Source organism: Lagopus muta, chromosome 22, assembly GCF_023343835.1.
Source record: "Lagopus muta isolate bLagMut1 chromosome 22, bLagMut1 primary, whole genome shotgun sequence".
Lineage (NCBI taxonomy): Eukaryota > Metazoa > Chordata > Aves > Galliformes > Phasianidae > Lagopus > Lagopus muta.
This window is the reverse complement of record NC_064454.1, coordinates 449,265-463,847: the sequence shown is the minus strand read 5'-3', so window position 1 is coordinate 463,847 and position 14,583 is coordinate 449,265. Positions and strand designations below refer to the sequence as shown.

The window sequence follows — 14,583 nt, the reverse complement described above, 5'->3', positions numbered from 1 at the left end:
AGAGAAATTGGCTGGTAATTAGCCAGCCTGCACATCCCCACCTTTCTGGAGGAAGGGTAATTAAAGGCATGTAATTAATGCATACCTTGCCTCCGATGGTGGTCAGCCTTCAAAAGAGGAAGTAATGAGGCAGAGAGGTGCAGGATCTCTGGTGCAGCACAGCCCACGTCAGCACAGAGCAGAACCCTCCGGGACTCACATGTTTTGAGAAGAGCCAAAGTTGGGGGATTAAAAAAAAGTAATCAAGGCTTTCACATTAATTACGGCACTGTGTCTATGCCAAAAGCCAGCTGGGACTTTTCTTTTTCTTTTTCTTTTTCTTTTTTTTTTTTTTTTTTTTTTTTTTTTTGGAAAAGCTGTTGAGCAGCCAAGTTCAGACTGGGAGGGAAGGATGAGGATGCAGAAAAAGGGGAAAGAAAAATAAAGGCAAAAAAGAGAGGTGGGGGTTTCTCTGGACAGGGATCACAGTGCCAGAGTGCTTTGCAGCCACAGCTGCGGCTGAGCTCCCGGGTCCAGAGCAGAGGCACCAATGCAGGCACTCAGGGTGCTGATCTCTGCCCGCTCCTTCCCAGATGGACCGGGGTGAGTTCCAGCAGGACTCCGTGCTGAAGCAGCTCGAGGTGCTCAAGGAGGAGGAGAAGGAGTTCCAAAACCTAAAGGTGAGCCCTGCAACACAGCCACCCCCCACATCAACTCCAGGCTGCCTGCCCTGGTGCTGCCTCCCGTGCCACCCTGTCCCCACACTGGGTGGGATGCTGGGGTGCCACCAGCACTGCCTTTGGGGAACCCACGGCGCTGGGGAGCGGGTTGGGGAGCGCGGGGTGCCCCAGTGAGACGGAAGGGATTTGGGGCGACCCCACCAATAGCCCCCGCCCACCCACAGGACCCCACCAACGGCTACTACAGCGTCAACACCTTCAAGGAGCACCACTCCACGCCCACCATCTCACTGTCGGGCTGCCCTGCGGACCTGCGGCCGGCCGGCAAGCAGCGCGTGCCCACAGGCATGTCCTTCACCAACATCTACAGCACGCTGAGCGGGCAGAGCCGCCTCTACGACTACAGCCAGCGCTTCGTGCTGGGCATGGGCAGCAGCTCCATCGAGCTGTGCGAGCGTGAGTTCCAGCGCGGCTCCATGAGCGACAGCAGCTCCTTCCTCGACACGCAGTGCGACAGCAGCATCAGCAGCAGCGGCAAGCAGGACGGCTACGTGCAGTTTGACAAGGCCAGCAAAGCCTCCGCCTCCTCCTCCCACCATTCCCAGTCTTCGTCCCAAAATTCGGACCCCAGCCGGCCCCTGCAGAGGCGGATGCAGACGCACGTTTGAACCGCGGGGGACGATGCGGTCCCCAAGGGGCTGCAGACCCCCAGGGACAGCGGTGCTGGAATCAGGACCCAGGAGTGGGGCGATGGGGCTGAGCACAACCCCGCTGAGGACACAGGGCTTGGGGACACCGCCATCCCCACGCCCACCCCACAGCTCCACTTGCCCCCACCCAGCCCCCTTCCTTCCTTCTTGGTGTTCGGTGTCCATAATTATAAAGTCTGTTTTGGGGGGTCCTGTCGTGTGGGGTTTGGGGTGGGGGGAACACGCCAGCAGGGACGGGGACCCCCCCGAGTGCCCCGGGAAGGGCCTCACCGCGCTGTATCGCGGGCAATACAAGAGGTGTTTCTCGTGGCATGCCTGGGCTGATGGCCTCGCCACCATGAAGACTTCAAGGGCAGCGTCCTTCAGGTGACCCCAACAGGAGCTTGGTGGTGGGGAGGTGGGCCCAAGGGAAGCCCGATGGATGGGGAAACTGAGGCACGGGGATGGCCACCGCCAGGGCAATGCTGCTGGTGATGCAGGAGCCAGGACAACGTGCTGGGGAAACGGCAGGTAAGGACCCAGCAGGTAGGGAGGGGACACGGGTGCTGGGACACAGAGCACAAGGGGACACACACACACACACACAGGGACATGGAGGCAGGAACATGGAATGTGAGGACATGGTGACATGGTTATAGGGACAGTGCCTGGAGTCATAGGGTCCGAGCTCAGGGCAGAGGGACACACTTGGGGGGACACTAGGTTTGGGGACTTGGAGACACAGCATACTCCCAGGGACACACGGACATGTGCATGGGGACATGAACAGGGACACTGGGACAGGGCACAGAGACACTTAAGGACAAGGGGACACAGTCACACAGCAGGGCACAGCGAGGTCTCAGTCACTCCCTCATCCCCTCTCCAGCCCCAGCATGGAACACCCAGCCCAGTCGCACCAGGACCTTTATTGGGTGCCAGCAGGAGCCCCCCAACACCCCAAGGTCCATGGGTCCCAGGGCCCCCCTTCCCCAAATCCTGGGGGATGCAGGATCCCATGTGAGCAAGGCGCCGATGGTGGGACAAAAGGCACCTTTGGGGAGGGGGGAGCCTCCCCTGCACGAGGCCACAGAGGAGGGAGGCCCCATGATAAATAATCTTTTAAATTAATTAAATTAATCTGCACCACTGTGTCACCCTCACACCCCCCCATGGGCCACCCAAGGGTGCTGCAGGGCTGAGCCCCCCACACCAGCACTAAGGCATGAGGCTGGGCCAACGTGTAAAAAGAAAATTAAAAAGAGGAGGGGGGAAGAAGGGAGGAATTAAATATTTAGGGTGCCCAGCTGGGAGGGGGCTGCAACTCAGCCTCCCACCCACAGGGGACTCCCCCAGGACCCCCCATCAGCCCCTCCTCAGGCTCCTCATCCCAAATGCAAGAGTATCCAAGGGAAGAGGGGGGCTCCAATGCACCCTGCCGTGCCCCCTAGACCTGCTGGGGGGAGGTTCCCTCCATCCTCCCCAGAATCCCTCCCCAGTCCTCACTAGTTTCAGTGTTTCCATATGAAAAGCCCCCGTTGAGGGGCTCCCTGCGCCCCTGGGGCCGGCGAGCCGGCGTGGCCCCCACAGTGCCACCAGCATCGTGATGGGCACAGGGACACCGGCTGCTCCAGGACCTTGGCGGGCTCCGAGGTGGGGACGTGTCCCTGCGCAGCCCCATTGCACTCAGAAGTACGTGAGGTTCTTGACCAGTCCCAGCTCCAGCATGCGCTTGATGGCCACCGCCTCGTGTGAGATGTTGTGCTCCGAGGCCTGTGGGACAGCAGGAACGGGTGAAACCAGAGCCGGGGCGGGGGGCAGGCACAGTAGGGGGACACTCACAGCCATGGACTTGAGTGTGATCTGCTCGTAGTAGTGGATGGTTTGCTTCTTGTTGGCTGAGTCAGGGTACCCAAAGCCTGCAATGTGCACCAGGTCACAGAAGTGGAGAGCCAAGGTGATGGCCAACAGCCCTGTGGTTGGTTTCTGGGGAAAAGATGGAGAAGCCATGGGGAGAATCCCAAACCCCAAGCCTCCCACAGGGTGCAGGGACAGCAGCATCCTCCTGCTGCGTTGAAACCCATTAATAATCCCACAAATACACAACAGGTTTGGCACAGAGATGCTCAGCAGTTACAAAGCCACACCATTACCTGTTTGACCTTCCGTGGCTGCTTCATGGGGAGGCTGAGCAGTTTAGCAGCAGTTACTTCCATGTAGTAAGGGTTGAGGATGCGCACTTGCTCCGGGCTGGCATCCCAGATCAACGGGGGCTGCTTCCAAAACCCTTTACGAACCTGGAAGAGGATGGAGACCTCCTGCTAAGAGATGAATCCCCCACAGCGCTGGGGGTGAAGGTGCAGCCGCCAGGGATGGGGCTGACCCTCTGGTCACCGGTTCCCAACCACACTTGCCCTCTTCTTGTCATTGAGGATGGCCTCCATCCACTGGAAGTCCATGGGCTTGAAGGGCACCAGCACCAGCAGCGTGTCGGGGTTGTTCTCTGCCTGGGGGTCGAAGTGGGCTGACTCGGGGTAGAAGAGCCGCATGGTGGTCTTGGAGCCCACATCCTGCTCATAGCCGTGCACCGGCGCGTTGTTCAGCCTGGGACACGGGGACGTTGCTCAATGGGTGATGAGTGACACGTGGCAGGAACCTGCCCATGGCGCTGGGCAAGGGTGGGTGGCCCACAGGGATGCCCAGGGCTGTACCTGATCACCACATCGTAGGTGTTGATGGTGTCCCCTATGGAGCTGTTGCGGAGCCGGTGCCCATTGCCCACCACCACGCACCTCCGGCACTTCAGGCTGTGGGGGAAAAGCAGCACCTGAGCCAGATGTGCTCAGAAACGATCACCTCTTCAACCTCAGAGGGGTTTCAGCCCTGCCTTCGCTACACTGCAAAGCTCCCCATACGCCATCCCTACTCCCAGGTGGCCAAGCTGCCAGGTCTCTGGTGATGCCTGTGCACGACTTCACACTCAAATGTTACACCCCCAAGAGTAATTCCTGCTGCATTACCTCTGGATGCTCTCAGGCAGCGGGTAACTGGTGACCGACAGCAGGCGCAGGAGGACATCCTCTGCAAAGCAACAGCTTGGAAGTGACAGCGTCCCCAGCAGCACATCAGTGCTCACCCACCCCCCGTGTGGCCTTAACCCCCACGGTCCACACCTGGGGACCTGTTAAATGTGCCCCCACTTTTGTAGGGACCACAAACAGGGAAGCAGGCTCCCATGCACGGACAGACAGACTCCCACCCCGTAGTCAGGGAGGCAGTGGCTCACCGCTGCCTTTGGTGCCATAGGGCAGCTCGTAGAGCGACGGCGTCCTCACCCAGAAGTAATCCTTCAGCTGCAGGAAGAGCGGGCGGTCCCTCGAGTAGCTGCAAGGAGTGAGGGGGGGGTGAGCCTGAGGGATGGGGACCCGGCTGCGGTGCCGCAGGGACCCCCTGCCCTTACTCACTTCCCTATGAGCTGTGCTGCCTTCCTCTCCACCTCCCCAATGGGACACACGGTCTTGTTTTCTTGCACGGGGAAATAAAAGCTGCAAGGGGAGAAATTAGAAGCAGTGCCCATTCCTTCCCCCGGGAAAGGCAGGAAGTTGTTTTTGCTACTCGCCCCCATTGGCTGTGCAAACACAGCAGGAGCTGTGGGGCATCCAGCCCCTGCGCTCTGCCAGGGCTGGGAGCAGCAGCACGCTGTGCCCTCACGCTGTGCCCTGCAGCCCCCCGGGACGCACATACCTGTCCTCCCGGTATATCGAGTACCACACCATCACCAGAAACAGCGCCAGCACTCCCAGTATCTTCCCTCCTGCGAGCCAAGAGAAGCACCTTAGCACAGGGAGGGGAAGCAGGGAATGGAGGTGCGGGAAAAGGGGCGCAGAGGAAGGAGAGCGCTCGTATCCACCCGCTGCTCCACATCCTTCCCTCCCGAAAGGATTTCCGTCCTTTCCCCACGCAGCAGCGGATCTCCCCAGCGCCCCTGAGCGAAGCGCTCCGCGTGGCCGCTGGGTGTCAGCATCGGAGAGCAGCTGCGCTCCCGAACATCCTCACCCGCATCCCGGGGAGGAGCGGCGCTCCGAGGACGGGGTGCCGCTCACGGAGGCTTCGGGGACATCGCAGGCGGTGGAAAAGACCGCCGCGACCTCAGTCCCAACCGCCATCCCCTCCCCGTGTCCCGCACCGCGTCCCTAACGGTGCCCAGGGTTATGGGATGGGGCGGAAGAACAACACAATGCCTGCGTGGGCTGTGCATAGAGAGGGGATGAAGGACCGATCCGACCCCCCCAGCCCCATTCCAGCACCGAGACGGGATGCTATGGGGTGCTGAACCCCCACTGGGTGGGTAGAGGAAGGAGAGAAGAGAAACCCCACTTCATGGGGAACAGCAAATGGGGGCACGATGCTCGCCAGCCCCCAGCTCTACCCCGGCCCCAATGCCGTAACCCCACCAGAGTGACCACCAAGCAGCCCCCAGGGCCCCCACAGGAGAGGGGCTGGCAGTGCATGCAGTGAGGACTCACGGGACTTATTGATCATCTTTATCAGCAGGGCGGGCATCAGCCGAGGGCCGGGGCTCTCATCGCAGCCACTGCTGCTCACCTGGGGTGGGAGGGAGAGATGCATGGGTCAAGGAAACACCGCGGCTGGAAAAGACCCCTGTGATCCCCAGCCCACCCCACCGTGCCCACGTCCCTCAGAGCCTCATCCCCAGTTCCTGAATGCCCCCAGCGTTGGTGACCCCCCTGCTGGCAGCTGTGCAGTGCAGCGCCACCCTTCCCGAGAGGAAATTGTTCCTAATACCCAATGTAACCCACGGGTGCAATCCCCAAATCCAGCACGGGAAAAGCTTCTCCCAACAGATCCCAGAGGAGGAGCAGGACCCATCTGCACCTCCAAACCAGCGGCGACACCAAGCCCTGCAGGTTTGTTCCAATTTAAACCCAAGTTTCCCTGACCTGCATTCAACAAAATGTCCCACTTCTACAGCCGGTTCCCCCCCGAGATAATAAAAGCCATTAATGAGGGATCCCGAGGAGCTTCTGCCCTACAGATGGGAGCACACTGCAAACCACAGAGCGCTCCGACCGCTGACCCTGGTGCCAGCAGAACACATGGAGCTGAAGCACAGCCCGGCTCACGGCAGCGATCACCGCGGTGGGCTGAGCGCCCCCTCGGCTTTGCAGATGCAGAAGCATCTCGCATGGAAAAGCCAGCAGAGGGGGAGGACAGCAGGGGTTGCCGCTCAGTTCCTGGTTACTCATCCCTTTGCAATGCAAATGCCAGCGAGCGGTGGCACAGTGCATCCCTGTGGAGGTCTGCGGGGCTGGGGATCAACTCACCATGGGGAGATTTGGGGATCGCCCCCAGGAAAGCTCGCTGCCCTCGAGGATGGCTCCAGCTCTGTGCCACGTAGATGGGCACCTCCAGCCCGACTTTCCCACCCCAGAGCACAACCTGCCCTTGGCACATCTCCCAGCAGGGTGTGGAGCTGCTTGCGCTGTCGCATTCATCACCCAGGGCTGCACCGCAGCCACCGCCCGAGGGATGGCAAGTCCCCAAGGTGACGCTGTCAGCCCAGAGCAGCCACAGCATGAGGGGGCAGCCGGCATTTGCTGCGGGCTTTGGGGTCTCTCCAGGAAACAGATGATGGAGGGGAGAAGCAGGATGGAGCACTGGAGCCCGGCTGTCACCTCCCTGATCAGCAGCAGGAGGTAAGAGACAAATTGAGACAGGATGCGGAGCACATAAGAACACCTGGACAGTGCTGGTAAGGGATAGGAAAAGGTGCTGCTTGCTCCTTGCACAATCACCTGTCTGGGGCTGAGTCTTATCTCCTCCATAAAACACAGGTAGCAAACAAAGGGTAATGACCCCCTGAAAGCTGATGTGGGCACCCGAGAAGGAAACACATTTACAGGAGGGATGGGAAACCCATGGATGCCCCATTGCTGTGCGCCCTGCAGGGCTGCTCCCTGGGAGCCCAGAGCCAACGCTGAGCAAAAATCCCTCCTGTTGGCTTCTGCCCCAGCACCAACTGTGCCAGCAGAGCCCTGCACAAGTGGTGCTCCCCTCCCCGAGGGCGAGATGCTCCAGCAGCACTAAGCATGCTCTCAGCCCGCTGTTTGCTTTTACATTCCAGCTCTCTTTTTAAATACTTCTCTTTTTTCCCCTCCTCTTTGTGATCCTTCTCTCCAGGCTTGTAGGCACAAGCCGGCCTTTATGCAAAACCAACCCAAGGCAGAGGCAGACAGAGTGGTCTGGGGAGCAAAGCAGAGCACACCTGGCCCCACACAGAGGCCACGAAGGAGGGGTTTGGGAAAGAACCCAGCCTGGCAGTGCCTGACCTACAGCAGCATCCCAAAGCAGCACGGCGTGCACAGACCCAGCTCACATGGAAGCTGGATGCTCGCTGCTCCCATAGCATCCCCAGGTGAGATTTGGGGTTTCTCCTCAAAGAGATGAGAAAAAGCCCCTTTCCTTTGATGTCTGCACAGCATTACCTCCACAACACCCCAGGGCAGAGCGTTATCACCACGCTTAGAAGCTGTGCCGACGCATCGCCCTCGCCGCAGGCTGAAACTTTGGCACAAAGCTTCTCACCCCAGTGCTGCACAGCAAACACCCAGCATGGATCAAACGGAACGCAGCAAAGGGCCAAAGGTCTGCAAGGAGCAGAACGCAGTGCCACAGCCCCGCTGCACACAAACCCCCACAGCTGCAAAGCAAAAGGTGCCCTGCTCCCCTGCACTCTACTCTGGGGACCCTGCCTCAGGGGTGCCCATCCTTTGGTGCCAGCAAGGGGGGTCACAGAGCACACGGTACCTTTGTGTGCTTCCATTGTAACTTGGAAATTTGGGAACGGAAGGCTGATGCAGCAAGAAGACACCTCCCATGCTATCCACCCCAGCACCACTGGGAGCACCGCCATGGCTCACCCCACACACGTGCAGGAATGTGGGGCGCTGCAGCAGAGGTGGATTTGAAGGGGATCACAGTGAGAAATGGGCACTTCAGCAAGCCCCACAGGCTCAGCAGAAGAACCCAGTGCAGGTGGGCAGAGCACACGGGTGGCACAATCCTGGCACTCCCCAACCCAGCGCTGCGCAATGGGCCACCCGCAGCCCTCCCCAGGGGCACTGAGAGCAGTGGGGTGGGGATGAAGGGCTCCAGAGCCGATACGAAATCAAACAGCTCTGCGGGATTTACGGCTTCAATTACCAGAGGAATCCATCAGATGTCAGCTGGTTGCCTTGGCTGAGCACACAGCAGCACGGTGCGCCCAGCCTCTCCAGCAGCACCCACACTGCCAAGGCCTCACCTCGCAGTGCTCCAGACAAGAGGCAGCGGTCCAAGAGCCGCCTCCAGCCCCACGTACCCCTCACTGCAGGCTGCTGGTGCAGGCTGGGTGGCATTGGCATTCCCACAGCAGCTCCTGCCTGGAGGAGATGCTCATTCCTCTGGGGATAAAGGATGCACACAGAACACGGTGTGGTTTGCCAAAAGGAGATGTGGGTTAGGCACGTATCCCAGCTCCAGGGTGGCTTCTGGCACGCTCAGATGGGAGCAGAGCCATCCCACCACCCAGGGGGTGGTACAGAGGTGATGGGGGGAGCACTGTGCTATGGGGGCAGTGGGGAAGAAACTGAAAAACGAATGCGGAACAGCTCCTCACCCTTCCCTGTCCCACCCAAGGAGATTTTCATGGGTTGGGACAGATAGGCATCTTTATGGGGTGGCTCAACATCATCATGAGCAGCTGCTGTAAAGAATTTTAAAGCAAACTTAATTGACCATGAAGAAGAAATACAGTGTTTCCTTGACTCACGGTATCAGGGCCCTGTGAAGAGCTGACAAAAGGTCTTCTATAGTAAAAAGAAGCTCTAATGTTAGAGGCAGGTAAACCCTTAGCACAATATTGACCTATGACTAAGGAACAACGTGAGCTCTGCCACAGCTCACCCCTGGCCCATCTTGACACATCCCAGGTCATAAAAACGAGATTTCCCTCTTGAAAGCGCTCCTAAAGGTGCCAAGACCTCTCCATAAGCAGCAGACAGCTCCCAGGAGGGGCTGCAGCTCTCCAAAATCAGCCACCAAAGATCGCAGCCACCAACCCAGCACAGGGCGCCCAGCAGGGCCAGCAGTGACACCCAGCCCGACCCCAGGGCTGACGCAGCACCGTGCTGCACACAGCATCCATCCCTGGGAGCCACCGGCCAGGGGCAGCCAGAGGTGGCAGAGCAGACAAGTGCCACCTGTTCCTGGGGACCTGGAACCTGTGCCTGGGGTCAGGTAACCCCATTGGAACCCCACCGCATCACCCCACAGGTGCCCCCAAAGGTACTTACGGTCCTCCCACGCGGTGTGAGCAGAGAGGGCAGCAGCTCCGGGGGCTGCTGGGCTATGGGGCCATCCTCTCTTCCCCTGGCGAAGGAAAAAGGGAGAGCCTCAGTGTCAGGCTGGAAGATCTCGGGGCCCAGCACCGCTCCCCATGCGCTCAGCGGCTCTCTGCCCCCTTTCCTTTCCCCAAACTTCCACGTCCTCCCCACAGTTTGGAGAATTAAAAATCCAATTCCTCCCAAGAAAATGTCCACGCACAGCAGCACCCCTCCTGCCTGCTCTGTTCCAAAGAAACTGTCTTCCCCACAGCTGCACTGCATCAGCCTTAATTACCCAGATAACGAGAAGCCAGGTGGGGTAAAGGTAAGGAGCCAACCCCAGGCGCAGCAGGGCTCCTTCGTTGGGGTCAGGTGTGCGCCAGCATCGCGTTCCCAAGTGCGGGCTGGATTTTGGGTGGCCATGGAGTGGAATGGGGACTGGAAAGGGAACGGGAGCTGCATCAGCCTGTGTGGGTGCTGCTGGCCGAGGGGCAGGGAAGGTTTCCATCCCATCGGGGAAAAAGCCACGAGCACGGAGCTGGAAACCATCAGAACCGAAGCGCTGCATGGAATTGAGTTGGTTTTGGCAAAATGAAATTTTGGAGGGGAAAAAGGGGAAAAAAAAAAAGAAAAAAGAAAGAATTCCAGCAGTGACGAAACATCCCATCCAAACTGAACAAAAGGGCCTTTCTTCCCCACAGCCCATCCCACGTTCTCCCCACACCGACGCAGCCAAGTGCTGCTCCCGGCCAGGAGGTGGCGGGGGGACCTCAGCTCACGGCTGGGAAGCACCCACAGCACAGAGACCTGCAGAGCACCTTCTGTGCCCCCACACCGGAGCTTCTGTGTGCATGGGACTGAGCCTGAGCACCGCACCCAGAGCCCATCCACTGCTGAGAGGAGCGCACTGTTCTCTGCACCCATCTCAGTGCACGTGGGGCCCCACGCCCTCCCCTGCTCCTTCCAGCCCCATCCACTGAAAAGCACGAGTGCATTCAGCAGGCAGCAGAGATGACAGCCAGCTCTGCTACCTGCAGGAGCTCATCCCCATGAGTGCACCATCCCAGCACGTCTGCTCCAGGCATTGCATGATGCCCAAGGACGGGCTGCAGGGCAGGCAGCTGGTGCTGGAGCACAGCCTTTGTGCCTCCAGCTGGGAGCTTCGTTAAGAAGAACGAAGAGCTGCTGGAAAGCACTTCATGCAGTGCAGCACTGGGGGGGGGGGACGCTCCATGCCCCGCAGCCCCCCACCCTGAGAGGATGCTGCAGGGTCCCAACAGCCCATCAGCACGTTTTGCATTTCCCAGTATGAGTTTTGCCCCTTCCTACTGGTGCATGCTGCATCCCACCCCAGGCTGGTGGCTCCAAGCAGCCCCAGAACCTGTCCAACAGAGGCAAAGCGCAGCTTTCATTGCACCATCTGCACTTTTATCACATCATCTGCTCTTCCCTACGCCTCCAAGTTTCACAACATCTACAAACCCACTGTGCAGGAACCTGCCTGCCCCCACCGCCCACATTACCCCAAACCTCCCCAGCGCAGCACAGCCTTAAGGATCAAACCCAGCAATCTCCCCCGCACCCCTCAGCGATTCCACCAAACCCAAACCCTTCTGCCCTGGGCAGGCCGCCATCCCCACGCTGCACTGTGGGCTGGGGTTCCCTACCCGTCCCGCTGATGGCTGCGTTTCCCTCTGCTCATTTTCCACCCATCTTTAATTCATTGACCGCTCATTCCTCCCCGGCTCGATCAGGGCAGGCTGCTCCTGGAAGGCACTCTCCCTCCTCATGGCGAATCGAGTCGCTTTCTTTAGTAGAAAAAAGAAAAGAAAGCAAAATAACGATCATAGTCATAACCACAATAGAGCCAGCAGGGACACGCTGCAGCGCCAGCCCCCCGACACCCCTTGGTTTGGGCACAGCCCCCTCCCTCCTCACATCGGCCACCCCACCACGTCCATCTGTCCTCCCTCACTGCGCAATGAGCACAGAGGGATCCGGAGGAGTCCATCCCCGTGCAGATCCCCCCGGCACCACAGCATCACATCATTCCGGTTGCTACCCCCCAAAAGGAGGGAGCACAGCCATGGGGTGGGGAGACACACAGATCTGCACTCAGTGCCCACTCAGCAGGAGAGCAGCGGGGCCACTTCCTGGCCACGGGATCCAAAAAGGCATCGCAGGAAGAGGAGCAGGAAATTGTTGCTGTAGGGTGCAGAGCTGCAACAGTGCAGCATCACCCACTGCCCCACATCAGCCCTGAGCCGCGCGTGGCATCAGCACCAAATGCTGCTGTCATCAAATGAACCTTTCTGCTTCTTCAGGGAGGGAGCACTCCTAATCCCACAAGCATGAAGGGCTGCGGCACCCAGCAAAAGGTGGACACCAAGGCAGGGTAAATAACAGCCCACCTCCCTGGGCCCAGGCAGGGCACACATGCAGGAGCCAGGTGCTGCGGGTCCCCAGCATTGCACACTCTACAACCACTGCTGAGCACCCAACCCAAAGGAAATGGGCAGGGAGACCCAGGAAGGGGCACCACGCAAAGCAACAGCGAGCTGAACGCCAGCCAGGGGGATAAGCTCCTTACAATGGCCACAATTAAGGGTTGTTTGATTAGCAGCTTAACCACCTCTGCAGAACCCTTGGTTTGGAGAAGGCCAAGAGCGGCGTTTTCCCTCAGCAAAACCCCAGATGCACTTCAGCAGCGGGATGGGGAAATGAAGAGCTCCCCAGAGCAGGTTTGGTCCCACAGCCCGGGGTGACCGGAGACGTTTTGCAGGAAGAGCAGCGGGAGCAGCATCTGGAAGTGATCGCAGCGAGCGCCTCTCCCAGCAGCGCGGCAGGGAATTCCAACGGCGTGAGCTCAGGTCCGGGGCTCCTCCAGGGAACCAGCAAGGAGCAAACGGAACAGAGCAGCGGGAAGCAGAGCTGCCCGTCCCACCCGGGCGCAGCTCTGGGGCGCACTCTGCAGGAGCAGGCACACACATCCAGCTCCCCTTCGCTTTCTCGGAGCAAACCTCCAATCCCACCCACAGCACACGCAGGGGTTGGCAGCTGGAAACAGCAAGGATGAGCAGGATCCGGCCCTTTATTTATGGCCTTTTTTTTTCCCCTCTCCCAGAAGATGTCGGTTTCCTAGAAAAAGCCCCAGGAACACAGCTTGCCCAGGGGCACCCGAGCGGAACGGGGAGTGAAGCAACCAGCACCATTTCCTCCTGTTGTCACACAGCCAGGGCTGCGTGGATCCAGTCCCACAACAACGTGCAGGGGCACAACCCACATCATGGGGACGGCCGGGAGCCACAGCACTGAGCGCAGGAGGGCACAACGGGAAACCCAGCCAAGGCACTGAAGGCATTGCAGAGGTGTGCTTCCATCTGATGGATGGAGAAGCCACGAAGGCAAAACCCAAAGAAGGCACCGCCGTCATCCCGTCGCTGGGAGAGGGCTGAAATCTGCACTTCCATTCGATGCATGGATGCTGTGGGCACCGTCCCATCCCTGCCCCTCACACCTGTGAGTATTGCTGGCACAGACAGACACCCCGAGCCTGGCAGCCTTCCTCCTTCCTGCTGCCATCCCTCATCACCTGTATCCCTGTGGGACCCAGAGAGCTGCTGTTAGCCCTTCACCCAGAGCTGGAAGAGCAAGCAGCCTTTAATGATGCAGATAATGAAGCACAGGCGTTAAGAAGAGTCCGGCCGCTCCCATCCTATGGCTGGTAGCAACGTCAGGAGCTCACTGCAGCTCGGACGTGCCCTTAAAGCGTTGGAGCCGCCAACAGCAGAGCAGGGCTGGGACCTCCCCAGGTCCTGAGGCACTGAGCTGCAGCACAAATCCAGCACGGTTCTCCAAACGCCGGGCGCTCAGCACCTTGTCTCACTGCCCGCAGACCTCGGCCACCGAACACTGCACCCACGCAGGAACAAAACCACCCCCCAGGGGAAGAATCCCTTTGTTCTCCGTTAAGAACAATGAGACCCCTCCAAACACCGCTGCCCAGCGAGCAGAAAACCCGCCGACGTTCTCCTTTGGGCTGAGCATCCTCGCGTCCCAGCGGGAAGGGCTGCAGGTCCCGCGCAGCGGGGAGGGCCCCATCCCCACCGCTCCCCCAGGGCGCCGCGTTGGGCTCCGCACGCACAGGATGCCGAGCGGTGGCAAAAGGCCCCGTCCCCAAACAGCTCCCGCTGTGCTGCGCGGCCGCAACCGACAGCCAACGGGGCGGCAGCTCCGAGCTCCATCCGCACGGGTACACCGGGAGTGCTCCGGGGCTGCGCCCGGCGTTGGGACCCCGAAGCCGCGCCCTACGAAAGCAGAACAGCGCAGCGCTGCCCGGCCGCGCGGTGCCGCCGTCCCTCCCAGCCGCGTGTCGTTGTGCCCCGCGCTGGGGATCCTCACGGCAGCGCCCGGCACAACGCAGCACCCCCGATGTGCTCTTTGCTTTGCAGGGCTGCTTTGCGGGCACGGCGATGCTCAGCGCCGCGCACACAGATTGCGTTCCGTCGCGCCCGGCCGCGCTCCCATTCACAACACAGATACATAGAAAGCAAAAGCACCGCATCGACGCCCCGGCTCTGCCCCGCACGGCCCCGCACCGCGGCCTCCGGCACCGCATCCCAAACCCCCCCGGCTCCAAAAGCAACTGGGCAAAGCTCAGCATTTCGCAGCGCTCTGCCTTCACACGACTGCGGACCCCCGCTCTCCCTCCCCCCCCCCCCCCCCCCACGTACTCACCATGGGGCGGCCGGGGGTGCGGGCTCGGAGCGGGCAGGGCCGGGCAGCGGGGCTGAGCGGGGCGGAGGGGGGGACGGCGGCGGGGCGGGCACGCCTGCGCACAGAGCGATGGGG

At 60.2% G+C, this 14,583-nt stretch overlaps 2 protein-coding genes across 8 annotated transcripts in view; one reads left to right on the top strand and one right to left on the bottom strand.

The window, feature by feature from the left end:
* KIRREL3 (kirre like nephrin family adhesion molecule 3) overlaps positions 1-1,765 on the top strand; it is a 235,421-nt gene extending 233,656 nt beyond the window's left edge. For all 4 annotated transcript variants that reach the window (XM_048968580.1, XM_048968578.1, XM_048968581.1 and 1 more), the window contains 2 exons: positions 573-659; positions 884-1,765. In XM_048968580.1, the coding sequence (XP_048824537.1) occupies positions 573-659; positions 884-1,327 (531 nt within the window). In that variant the 3' untranslated portion in view covers positions 1,328-1,765. The remainder of the gene's footprint in view (positions 1-572; positions 660-883) is intronic.
* Position 1,766: 1 nt separating this feature from the next.
* ST3GAL4 (ST3 beta-galactoside alpha-2,3-sialyltransferase 4) lies at positions 1,767-14,577 on the bottom strand. 4 transcript variants are annotated; one of them, XM_048968595.1, is made up of 14 exons: positions 14,470-14,577; positions 11,400-11,540; positions 10,028-10,170; positions 9,703-9,778; positions 5,875-5,953; positions 5,093-5,162; positions 4,813-4,893; positions 4,635-4,732; positions 4,369-4,429; positions 4,060-4,155; positions 3,763-3,952; positions 3,502-3,645; positions 3,191-3,267; positions 1,767-3,121 (listed from the first exon to the last, which is right to left on the bottom strand). In XM_048968595.1, the coding sequence occupies exons 3-14, from the start codon at positions 10,153-10,155 to the stop codon at positions 2,860-2,862; spliced, it is 1,362 nt and encodes a 453-aa protein (XP_048824552.1). In that variant the 5' UTR covers positions 10,156-10,170; positions 11,400-11,540; positions 14,470-14,577; the 3' UTR covers positions 1,767-2,859. The 4 variants fall into 4 exon arrangements, with proteins under 4 accessions (XP_048824552.1, XP_048824553.1, XP_048824554.1 ...); XM_048968596.1 differs by lacking the exon at positions 14,470-14,577 and adding an exon at positions 12,365-14,413; XM_048968598.1 differs by having other exon boundaries at positions 2,919-3,121; positions 3,191-3,334.
* Positions 14,578-14,583: the final 6 nt, after the last annotated feature.